Source organism: Dendronephthya gigantea, unplaced genomic scaffold, assembly GCF_004324835.1.
Source record: "Dendronephthya gigantea isolate DGI-Jeju-01 unplaced genomic scaffold, DenGig_1.0 000051F, whole genome shotgun sequence".
Classification (NCBI taxonomy): domain Eukaryota; kingdom Metazoa; phylum Cnidaria; class Anthozoa; order Malacalcyonacea; family Nephtheidae; genus Dendronephthya; species Dendronephthya gigantea.
This window is the reverse complement of record NW_021163061.1, coordinates 1,205,895-1,218,153: the sequence shown is the minus strand read 5'-3', so window position 1 is coordinate 1,218,153 and position 12,259 is coordinate 1,205,895. Positions and strand designations below refer to the sequence as shown.

Here is a 12,259-nt window from a genome sequence, read left to right as displayed (position 1 = left end):
TTTAATGTCGGAGCGCCTGACCATGCACTATGGTACTTTAATTACATCTACTTTTACCGATTCCAGCGCTTCTTTCTCGGCGTTCCAGTCCTCTGGTTTTCCATCGAACATCCTCGTGTAACCAACATAGAATGGTACTATTGTGCCTGAACATTCCACATTAATTATATCTACTCTTGCAAATCCAATTGAATTCATACAATTCCAACCGTACTTCCCGTATGGCAGGCTATAACAAGGAGAGTTGTATGAATACAGGAATATTGCTTCAGGACAGACGCCTTTCGAGTTTCGTTTGTACGACTGCAACATTTCCTTCAGCGCCAGTTTAAGAAGAAGGTATTCTGAATGACCTGCATTGCTCACGGGTTTGTCTATACTTTGATCAAAACCAGCCGTCGCTACATTAGGATGCTGATCTTCACAATATTTTGCAAGGAGTGGAGTCTGAGTCGGCCATATTGGGGGCTTAAGCACCGCGACACTATTATCTGGATCATACTTTTTAGACCAAAATTCTGCAGCTTCTTTTATGACGTTTTTCTGCGCACCCGATTTATCCGCGACTGTACATAGGTTCTGAACATCGTAGACAGGGGGGTTGGCGACGCTTCCTTGGTGAAGATAAAGAACACCAAACTGTTGCCCGGCTGGATATGCGTTGCGAAAGTTGTTGCGAATGGTCGTCAGTATAGCTTTCTCGTCTCCAAACACCGCAAAGGAAAAAGACAGGATGAGAACAAGACCAATGAACCGTCTGATTTGCATCTTCCTGAAGTATAACAAAAATAAAAACATAGTCACATAACAGAAATGGAATCAGAAGCATTGAAAAAAAATACTCTTCTCAACGTCGGCGTACGAAACAGGGGGGGGATTTTTCATGTGGCGAAAGGTGCCCTTTTTGAGATGAAGGTTAAGCCAAGGATTCGATAAGCCAATGTAGCTGTGAATATTATTTAAAATGGACCTACACGTGCCCAAATCGTTTTGTAGAGCATAAATATAAACCACACTAGTGGTGTCCTTGCCGCTTTGGCAATCAAACCGTCCCGATTCACATTTTCAGCTGCCCTTTTTATGAACCAAAGTGTCCCTGCAAGCTGGTGCCCCCCCCCTCCCGCAATATCTGGATGCTTCTTGCGCCCCTGCTTTTCAACCAGAAGAGGTTTCTGCACGAAGTGCAACAGTACTGGAAAATTTCATTTCTAGATTCTTAACCTGGGTAAAGCTAACCGCTGCTCTTTAAAAGCCAATCCCTGGTGTCAAAACGTACACTAAAACACTGCAACTATACAAGTTCATAACATTAAATCATTAATAAACACTTATACCTTGGCTTTGGATAATGAATAACTTCGCCTTTAAGTTCGTGTGAGATCTTTTCACGCAGATGAATATAATAAACACGAACGATGAAAAAGATAAATATATAATTGCGTGTTCAACACATCAATTCTCCACACCTGCTTTCATGTGTCATGTGTCATACGTATGAAGAATTATCACACGGTGTTAATTGTACTAATTTAACACTTTAACCACTTCAATGACACTTTAAACACTTTTTTGCGGGTTTTTGAATCGGTTCATTATCTTGCCACAATCTTCGACTTGAATATTGTTGAGTTGACAAAATGTCTTCTAAACCATGAAATCATTACTTTTTTAAACTGTTGACCGTTGATGCTTCTGTGTTTTCTCACAAAAATATAACATTTCCCTGAGTATTTTAAGTTTCTACACTAGTCATTAACAGGCGATATTCGTGTGTATATATGTAGTAGTTCGCATCAGTAAACCCAGGCTTTGAGAGAAATTCCAGCCTTAAAATCACTTGAAGTTATTCCGGCAAAAACTCAATGCCCACGGCATGCATCACCAGGGGCGAAATTACCAGAGGTGTGAGGATCGCGGGGATCGCGTGGGGGGGCTTGGGTAACACCCTTTTGCGTAATTGGCAAGCGATTAGGTTAGTTTTAATTTAAGTCGATTTTGAGACAAAAGTCAGTGGTCACATGAGTGCGTATCGTATTTAGCTATATTTGTGTCATTTATAAGAAAGAATTGTTTGGCGGAAAATTATTGAAAAGATTGATTAATTACGTTACTTTGTGGCAAGAATTACATGTATAATTATTAGTTATTTTGAGAAACATCAGGGGAAAGAATTGACGACAAAATCAGCCGTCATTTATGGACGTAGTGCAACCTTGTAACAATCACCATTCCCGATCTTCTGCTTTCGATAAAAACTGGCCAGTAATCCACCTTGAATACTGTTTTCTCTTGAAGGAACATTCATTATAACAGCACCCGCTCCACCTTTGAAAATAAAGATTCGTATTTAAATATAAGGAACTTGAATCACGACTTAAGTTATACGCCGTATTTTGAGACAATTTATGATTGATTTGTACAAAATATATACATTCATAGCATCAGAATCTCGACGCTAGCATTCAGTAGGCAGTTCTTCTCACAGACGGGTCATAACATGGACGATAACTCGACTTTGATACGGTTTTAAATGCCCGCTAGTATAGCTGGGTAATAAACTGTAACAAACCTTGCATGCTTGATGCAAACGGATATTCGTCACAATTTTTTCCAGGTACTTTTGGCAATTTTGGACAACCGGAGTTTCTTCTGTTCTTTGCTATTGTCCTCGGATTTGTGACGCGGTTCAACGTTGTAGGTTTTCCCTTTGAAATGGCGTTTCGCATATTTTTGCAGACGTTTGGCATACGAGAACAGGGAAATTTGATGCGGGGACACGGTGTTAATGCTCTAAGAAATAACTTAAAGTTGTTGTGAAAGTTGTTGTGTTTCATCCCGTTCGAGTCTATAAACAAATATCAAAACTGAAATTTTCTGAGTCTGCCCTCAAAATCTCGTACACATCTGCTCAGTACTTCAACTCGGTGATAAGATAATGCAAGAGAATATACTCGTGCACACAGGAATAGAAAAGGTATCCATGCATACAGTAAAATGAAACAAAAATTGCACTGAGTAGTCAGTACCCACCATCAGACTTCGCCATTAAAGTCGGAATGAAAGCAACCAAACCAATGAATAATAGGATGGACTTCATTTTTAAACTTTCAGATTCTACAAAATCAAATAACTCGCATTTACCATACTGTATTAAAGCATATAATTGAAAGCAAATTATATAGCGAGGCGGAAGTCATATGATTGACTATTTGCTACAGCCTATATCATCTAGTTTGTCAACCCACTAAACTCAGCCTTCAGATATCTTACTTTACAACTTCAAGACTTCCTTTTGTTTTCACTCCTACGAAAACGACGTGGTTATAGATCCAAGCTACTGACTCAACAAGAAGTTAACCGTGTTTTGGCCTACTCGAAACAAACCTTTCAAATGTCCAGCGAAGCAGTTTTCCTTTACTCAGAAGAACCGCCCCAGAGCCGGAAATCAAGGAAGTGGAGATATTGACATTATTTGTTGTCTCGCTAAAACCCAGGGTTTGGTAAATGCATGTCCTATAATAAGGTCTGGATGCCTTGACAGATGTTTGGTCAACCATTGACTCACCACGCAACTGTCAACAGGAAAAAAAGGCAAGAAAAATACCCAAAACATCAGCGGAAAAAAGAGGACAAACCAGGGGTGGATCCAGTACTAATGCACAAATTTGCATTACAAAACAAAGTGGTTTATATTTTCAGCAGTTTTCTTGTGTCATGCAAATTAGTGCTCTAGTGCTGGATCCACCCCAGGAACAAACGCTGCTCTCTGTCGCGCGCACGCAAATAAGACGTTTGTTAAAGTAACGTCGTATTACGTTTCTGACAATATTTATTTTGTGACAGCACAAATGAAACGTATACAACACAAGTAGGTATAGACCACACGATATGAAGAACTGGTTTTAGCAACTGACTACTCATCCGTGTTCCAAATAAGTTCGATGTCGTAAGAATCGCCATCTTTGATATCATTTTTCTTGTAAAATTGTGCCAATTGGCCCCCTTGTCTGTTATTTTCTCTTATCGGAACCAGCCTCAAAACAGCACCTTCTCCACCTTAGAAAATAAAATCTGCATGTGTTAGATTAATATATCACATGTGTTTCACGTGCTCATCAGTTACCACTGAACTATATATACTTATCATTATGTAAAAACTGTGAAAATGATACTTTAAAATATTTTTACTTGTTTTTGACCGCGAGATCTTACCCTGGGCACTGGATGCAAACGGGTACTCGTGAATACTATAGCCTTTTGGTTTTCTCCTGGTATGAATAGCGAAGTACATGTTATTCCAGACGGCTGGACGACTTGGAGGTGTGCTGCGAGACAGTTTAAAAACCGGCACTTGTAAGGCAGGACGATTCTCTGATGATGATTCCTCGTTACTAGGTTCTTCATGTTTCACTGCAAGAGAATACTCGTGCACACAGAAATACTAATAAAGGTATCCATGCATACAATAAAACTGATGAAACAAAATTGCACTGTAGTCAGTACCCACCATCAGACTTCGCCATTAAAGTCGGAATGAAAGCAACCAAAGCAATGAATAGTAGGATGGACTTCATTTTTAAACTTCCAAACTTCTACAAAATCAAATAACTCGCATTTACCATACTGTATTAAACCATAACTGAAAGCACATTACATAGCGAGGCGGAAGTCATATAATTGACTATTTGCTACAGTCTATATCACTCTAGTTTATCAACCCACTAAACTCAGCCTTCAGATAACTTACTTTTTAACTTCAAGACTTGCTTTTGTTTTCACTCCTACGAGATACGCCGTCAGTGGTTATAGACCCAAGCTACTGAATCAAGAAGAAGTTAACCGCCTTTTAAGACCGTTTTCCACTTCAACAGTATCGCAGCGAAACGTAGCGTATTTCATTGTTTTAAAGTCATTCGTTCTGGTCGAATACTTCGGAAACAAAGAAATACGTTACGTTACGTTACGATACGGTTGAAGTGGGAAACAGGCCTTAGCCTACTCAAAACGTACCTTCAGTCAAATGCCCAGCGAAGCAGTTTACCTTTACTCAGAAGAACCGCCCCAGAGCCGGAAATCAAGTAAGTGGAGATATTGACATTTGTTGTCTCGCTAAAATCCAGGGTTTGGTAAAATACATGTCCTAATAAGGTCTGGATGACTTGACAAATGTTTGGTCAACCATTGACTCACCACGCGACTGTCAACAGTAAAAAAAGGCAACAAAAATACCCAAAACATCAGCGGAAAATAGAGAACAAACCAGGAGTGGACCCAGCACTAATGCACAAATTTGGATTACAAAACAAAGTGGTTTATATTTTTAGCAGTTTTCTTGTGTCATGCAAATTAGTGCACTAGTGCTGAATCCACCCAGGAACAAACGCTTGTCTCTGTCTCGCGCACGCAAATAAGACGTTTGTTAAAAAAATGTCGTATTACGTTTCTGACAATATTTATTTTGTGACAGCACAAAAGAAACGTCTACACCACTAGTAGTTATAGACCACACGATATGAAGAACTGAATCTAGCAACTGAACTGACTAACTAATTTGTGTCGTTAATAAGTTTGATGTCGTAAGAATCGCCATCTTTGATGTCATATTTCTTGTAAAATTGTGCCAGTTTGCCCCCTTGCCTGCTGTTTTCTTTTATCGGAACCAGCCTCAAAACAGCACCTTTTCCACCTTAGAACATGAAATCTGTGTTACATTAATATCTCACATGTGTTTCACGTGCTCATCAGTTACCACTGAACTATATGTACTTATCATTATGTAAAAACTGTGAAAATGATACTTTGAAATATTTTAACTTGTTTTTGACCGCGATATCTTACCCTGTGCACTGGATGCAAACGGGTACTCGTCAACATTATAGCCTTTTGGTCTCGTTCCAAACTTAGTACATCCAGAATCCACTCTGTTTTTCCTGATTTGGGCCTTGTCTGTAATGCGGGTTAAAGTTGCAGATTTCCCCTTGACATAAATAGCGTTGTGCACGTTATCCCAGACATGCGGAAAGTCACTGCGAAAATTTTTAAAACCGGACGTATAAATGCGGCACGTTTCTCAGATGATGATTCCTTGTTACTAATCTCGTGAGTTGCGGAGTCTAAATAATTATAAAAACAAATATGATAACACTTTTCGCTTTGCTTTTCTTTTCAAGGCCTTTTTTCGATATTTCGCCTTGAGTCATACTTTACGCCATTATACAGCTTTACGGTATAAATACAGTAAGTTGATGGGTTGAAATAAAATAGACGGTTTAAATAGTGAATTAGATACGAACCTCTTCCATGAATGGTTGTTGTGAAGGCGGCGAAAAGAGCACAAACAAGAAATGGCAAAAAAACTTTCATCCTTGATTAAAACGTTGATGCGAGTGTTTAAAAGTTAATCTTCTGGCTTCTGTAAGTCTGAAAAAATAATCATACTCAGTTAGACTATTGCTGTGTATTTTATCACATTATTTTCATTAATAAAAGCATACAATAAAATCGCAAAACAGAATGACCCAACTATGTGGTAAATTGTTCAGTTAAAAATGTTGCGTATTTATTGCAGAAAGAAGAAGTTTCTGCATGTAGAAAAGTATTGGAAATTTCATTTTTTGTTCTTAACCTGCGTTAAACTAACCATGGTCCACGCGGTGTCACTAAAACACTAAAATACTGCAACTATACAAGTTCATAACATTAAATTATCAATAAAAGTTTATACCTTGGCTTTGGATAATGAATAACTTCGCCTTTAAGTTCGTGTAAGATCTTTACACGCGGATGAATACTTTGAATATAATAAACACGAACCGGATGAAAAACATAAATACATAACTTGCGTGTTCAATACATCAGTTCTCCACACCTGCTTTCATGTGTCATGTGTCTTACCGTATTAAAGAATTATCGCAGGGTGTTTAATTGTACTAATTTCACACTTTAACCACTTCATTGTTTTCAATGACACTTTAAACACTTTTTTGTGGGTTTTTTATTGTCTATTATCTTGCCATAATCTTGTATGGTTGACAAAATGTCTTCTAAACCATGAAATGGCTACTTTTAAACTGTTAACCGCATTGCTGCTTCTGCGTTTTCTCACAAAAATATAACATTTCCGTGAGTATTTTAAGTATACTTTCTAAACTAGTTTTAATTAACAGACGATATTCGTGTATATATGTTGTAGTTCGCATCAGTAAACCCAGGTTTTGAAAGAAATTTCGGCCCTTAAAATCACTTGAAGTTATTCAAAAACTCAATACCCACATCATGCATCACCAGGGGCGTAATTACCAGAGGTGTGAGGATCGCGGGGATCGTGTGGGGGTTTGGGTAACACCCCTAATGCGTAATTCGCAAGCGATTAGGTTAGTTTTAGTTTAAGTCGATTTTGAGACAAAAGTCAGTGGTCACATGAGTACGTATCGTATTTAACTATATTCGTGTCATTTACAAGAAAGAATTGTTTGGCGGAAAATTATTGAAAAGATTGATTAATTACGTTACTTTGTGGCAAGAATCACATGTATAATTATTAGTTATTTTGAGAAACATCAGTGCAAAGAACTGACGTCAAAATTATTAGTTTGTGACAATTTTATGTAGTAGTTACTACATTGAGGAAAGAAAACAAAAACTAGCCCAAGTGAAGAAGGGAAAAAGTAGTTTGTGTTAATGTTAGTACCGTGTGAACTTATCATGCAATTTATAAGAGAAATATATATGCAACTACACAAGTTCATAACATTAAATCATCAATAAACGCTTGTACCTTGGTCTTGGATAATGAATAACTTCGCCTTTAAGTTCGTGTAAGATCTTTACATGCAGATGAATACTTTGAATAAACAGAACGATAAAAAACATAAATATATAATTGCATGTTCAATACATCAGTTCTTCACACCTGCTTTCATGTGTCATGTGTCGCACCGTATTAAAGAATTATCGCAGGGTGTTTAATTGTACTAATTTCATACTTTAACCACTTCATTGTATTCAATGGCACTTTAAACACTTTTTTGAGGGGTTTTTAGTTAATGTCCATTATCTTGCCATAATCTTGTATGGTTGACAAAATGTCTTCTAAACCATGAAATTGTTACTTTTAAACGGTCGACCGCGTTGATGCTTCTGCGTTTTCTCACAAAAATAACACTTCCGTGAGTTTTTAAGTATATTTTCTACACTATTTATTAACAGGCGATATTCGTGTGTATATATGTAGTAGTTCGCGTCAGTAAACCCAGGCTTTGAGAGAAATTTTGGCCCTTAAAATCACTTGAAGTTATTCGGGGCGAAATTACCAAAGGTGTGAGGATCGCGGGGATCGCGTGGGGGTTTGGGTAACACCCCTAATGCGTAATTCGCAAGCGATTAGGTTAGTTTTAATTTAAGTCGATTTTGAGACAAAAGTCAGTGGTCACATAAGTACGTATCGTATTTAGCTATATTTGTGTCATTTATAAGAAAAAATTGTTTAACGGAAAATTATTGAAAAGACTGATTAATTACGTTACTTTGTGGCAAAAATCACATTTATAATTATTAGTCATTTTGAGAAACATCAGTGGAAAGAACTGACGTCAAAATCAGCCGTCATTTATGGACCTAGTGCAACCTTGTAACAGTCACCATTCCCGATCTTCTGCTTTCGATAAAAACCAGCCAGTAATCCACCTTGAATACTGTTTTCTCTTGAAGGAACATTCATTATAACAGCACCCGCTCCACCTTTGAAAATAAAGATTTGTATTTAAATATATGAAACTTGAATCGCGACTTAAGTTATATGTCGTATTTTGCGACAATTTGTGATTGATTTGTACAAAATATATAGATTCATAATCATAGCATCAGAATCTCGACGTTAGCATTTAGGCAGTTCTTCTCACAGACGGGTCATAACATGGACGACAACTCGACTCACTTTGATACGGTTTTAAATGCCCGCTAGTATAGCTGGGTAATAAATTGTGACTAACCTTGCCTGCTCGATGCAAACGGATATTCGTCACAATTTTTTCCCGGTACTTTTGGCAATTTTGGACAACCGGAGTTTCTTCTGTTCTTTGCTATTTTCTTCGGGTCTGTGATGCGGTTTAACGTTGTAGGTTTTCCCTTGGAAATGGCGTTTCGCATATTTTTGCAGACGTCTGGGATACGAGAACAGGGAAATGTGATAGTCGGACACGGTGTTAATGCTCTAAGAAATAACTTAAAGTTGTTGCGTTTCATCCCGTTCAGCGAGTCTATAAACAAATATACAAATATCAAAACTGAAATTTTCATCATGTGTGCCCGAGTCTGCCCTCAAAATCTCGCACACATCTGCTCAGTAGTTAAGTGCGGTGAATATAAAGATAAAGTTGGAGTAATTTCCTTCATGTTTCACTGTAAGAGAATACTCATGCACACAGGATACCAAAGGCATCCATGCATACAGTAAAATGAAACAAAATTGCACAGTAGTCAATACCCACCATCAGACTTTGCCATTAAAGTCGAAATGAAAGCAACCAAAGCAATGAATAATAGGATGGACTTCATTTTTAAACTTTCAGACTTCTACAAAATCAAATAACTCGCATTTACCATACTGTATTAAACCATAACTGAAGGCACATTATATAGCGAGGCGGAAGTCATATGATTGACTATTTGCTACAGTCTATATCATCTAGTTTGTCAACCCACTAAACTCAGCCTTCAGATATCTTACTTTTCAACTTCAAGACTTCCTTTTGTTTTCACTCCTACGAAATACGCCGTCAGTGGTTATAGATCCAAGCTACTGGCTCAACAAGAAGTTAACCGTGTTTTGGCCTACTCGAAACGTACCTTTCAAATGTCCAGCGAAGCAGTTTTCCTTTACTCAGAAGAACCGCCCCAGAGCCGGAAATCAAGGAAGTGGAGATATTGACATTATTTGTTGTCTCGCTAAAACCCAGGGTTTGGTAAATGGAAGTCCTATAATAAGATCTGGATGACTTGACAAATGTATGGTCAACCATTGACTCACCACGCGACTGTCAAGAGTAAAAAAAGGCAACAAAAATACCCAAAAAATCAGGGGAAAAAAGAGAACAAACCAGGGATAGATCATGCAGCACTAATACACAAATTTGCATTACAAAACAAAGTGGTTTATATTTTTAGCAGTTTTCTTGTGTCATGCAAATTAGTGCACTAATGCTGGATCCACCCAGGAACAAACGCTGGTCTCTGTCTCGCGCACGCAAATAAGACGTTTGTTAAAGAAATGTCGTATTACGTTTCTGACAATATTTATTTTGTGACAGAACAAAAGAAACGTCTACAACACCAGTAGTTATAGACCACATGATATGAAGAGCTGAATCTAGCAACTGACTAGTCATCCGTGTCCCGAATAAGTTCGATGTCGTAAGAATCGCCATGATTGATATCATATTTCTTGTAAAATTGTGCCAGTTGTCCCCCTTGGCTGCTGTTTTCTCTGATCGGAACCTCCCTCAAAACAGCACCTTTTCCACCTTAGAACATGAAATCTGTGTTAGATCAATATGTCACATGTGTTTCACGTGCTCATCATGCAGTTACCACTGAACTATATATACTTATCATTATGTAAAAAACTGTGAAAATGCTACTCCGAACTATTTTTACTTGTTTTTGACCGCGAGATCTTACCCTGGGCACTAGATGCAAACGGGTACTCGTCAATATTATAGCCTGGTGGTCTCCATCCATACTTAGTACATCCAGAATCCACTCTGTTTTGTTGGATTTGGTCCTTGTCTGTAATGCGGGTTAAAGTTGAAGGTTTTCCCTTGGTGTGAATAGCGAAGTACATGTTATCCCAGACGGCTGGAAGTGTACTGCGATACAGTCTAAAAACCGGACGTAAGGCAGCACGTTTCTCAGATGATGATTCCTTGTTACTAATCTCGTGAGATGCGGAGTCTAAATAATTATAAAAACAAATTTGATAGCACTTTTCGCTTTGTTTTTCTATTCAAGGCCTTTTTTTCGATAGTTGTTTTGGGTTCATCTCGAGTCATACGTTACGGCTTTGTACAGCTTTACGGTAAAAAACACAGCAAGTTGATGGGTTAAAATAAAAATAGACGGTTTACATAGTGGGTTAGGTTGGATACGAACCTTTTCCATGAATGATTGTTGTGAAGACGGCGAGAAGAGCACAAACAAGAAATGGCAAAAAAACTTTCATCCTGAATTAAAACGTCGATGCGAGTGTTTAAAAGTTAATCTTCTGGCTTCTGTGAGTCTGAAAAAATAATCATACTCAGTTAGGCGATTGCTGTGTATTATATCACATTATTTTCATTAATAAAAGCATACAATAAAATCGCAAAACAGAATGACCCAACTATGTGGTAAAATCCTCAGTTAAAAACGTTGCATATTTATTCCAGAAAAACTTAAAAAGAATTGGTTGCATAGCCAGCTATCGGGAGAGCATCACACCCCCCCGTGTACAACCTGCGACGGTAAAAATAAAAAAAGTTACCTTTGGCTTTGCGTTTCTTGATCAATAATTTTGCGACTATCTTCTTTAAAAAAACGTTGTCTTTCAAGTTGAACAATAACTGAACGCTGGTCGTATGCAGAGTTATAAACTCCGAATGAATCCAATCTAATCTTGTCATCTTTTACACCTGTTTGCGTTCATTTCATAAGAACGGATGAACAACTGCTAAAATGAATCATATCTGATCATGATTTCTTGCCAACCAGTTCCACACCTGCTTTTGCATGTAGTCACGCAATTTGAAGGTCCGCGATTTGAAGATCAGACATCCAAAATCACGGTTCAAAAAAAGTAAACATACAGAGGAAAGTGAAGTCTTTACATTAGAAAAACACTTCGCTGGTTGGACTTTGAATGAATTTGCGGTTGAATGAATTTTGCCCGTTATAAGCCATTCGCGTTATGCATATTTTGACTCACAAAAGACTATACCCAGCAATTTTTAAACGCTTGACATCAAAGCATAGGTTTCCTCTACAGATGATGCTACGATCTTATATAAAACCCCAGTTTGGTTTGATCTCTATCCTAAAATCCTTTAAAAATGCCTCGTGTACGTACATTCTCCCCAGCTGTTCCAAACCTAGCAAACCAAGTTCAGGGTAAACCAAGACGGTTTATGAAGTCTTCGCGTGTTAAGATGCATGGTGTCTCTTAATTTCCATATCAACCAAAGCAATTTACCTGAATCCAAACATCTTCCACTGATTTACTGAACCT

The 12,259-nt window shown here is 37.9% G+C and overlaps 1 protein-coding gene and 1 long non-coding RNA gene across 2 annotated transcripts; both read right to left on the bottom strand.

The window, feature by feature from the left end:
• Positions 1-4,013: 4,013 nt before the first annotated feature.
• LOC114528686 lies at positions 4,014-4,873 on the bottom strand. The gene is made up of 4 exons (XR_003687523.1): positions 4,748-4,873; positions 4,508-4,592; positions 4,213-4,410; positions 4,014-4,056 (listed from the first exon to the last, which is right to left on the bottom strand). It is a non-coding gene; the product is annotated as an uncharacterized LOC114528686 (long non-coding RNA).
• A 5,371-nt stretch (positions 4,874-10,244) lies between these two features.
• On the bottom strand, positions 10,245-11,579 carry LOC114528860. The gene is made up of 4 exons (XM_028550579.1): positions 11,519-11,579; positions 11,149-11,275; positions 10,678-10,950; positions 10,245-10,520 (listed from the first exon to the last, which is right to left on the bottom strand). The coding sequence occupies exons 2-4, from the start codon at positions 11,216-11,218 to the stop codon at positions 10,378-10,380; spliced, it is 486 nt and encodes a 161-aa protein (XP_028406380.1). The 5' UTR covers positions 11,219-11,275; positions 11,519-11,579; the 3' UTR covers positions 10,245-10,377.
• Positions 11,580-12,259: the final 680 nt, after the last annotated feature.

Bases quoted from the DNA above. Each gene is read 5' to 3' on its own strand.
- LOC114528860 (XM_028550579.1), bottom strand. From the start codon at position 11,218: ATGAAAGTTTTTTTGCCATTTCTTGTTTGTGCTCTTCTCGCCGTCTTC. The intron at 10,951-11,148 runs GTTCGTATCCAA...ATAATTATTTAG, and splicing joins AACAATCATTCATGGAAAAG to ACTCCGCATCTCACGAGATT. The intron at 10,521-10,677 runs GTAAGATCTCGC...TCATGTTCTAAG, and splicing joins GTTTGCATCTAGTGCCCAGG to GTGGAAAAGGTGCTGTTTTG.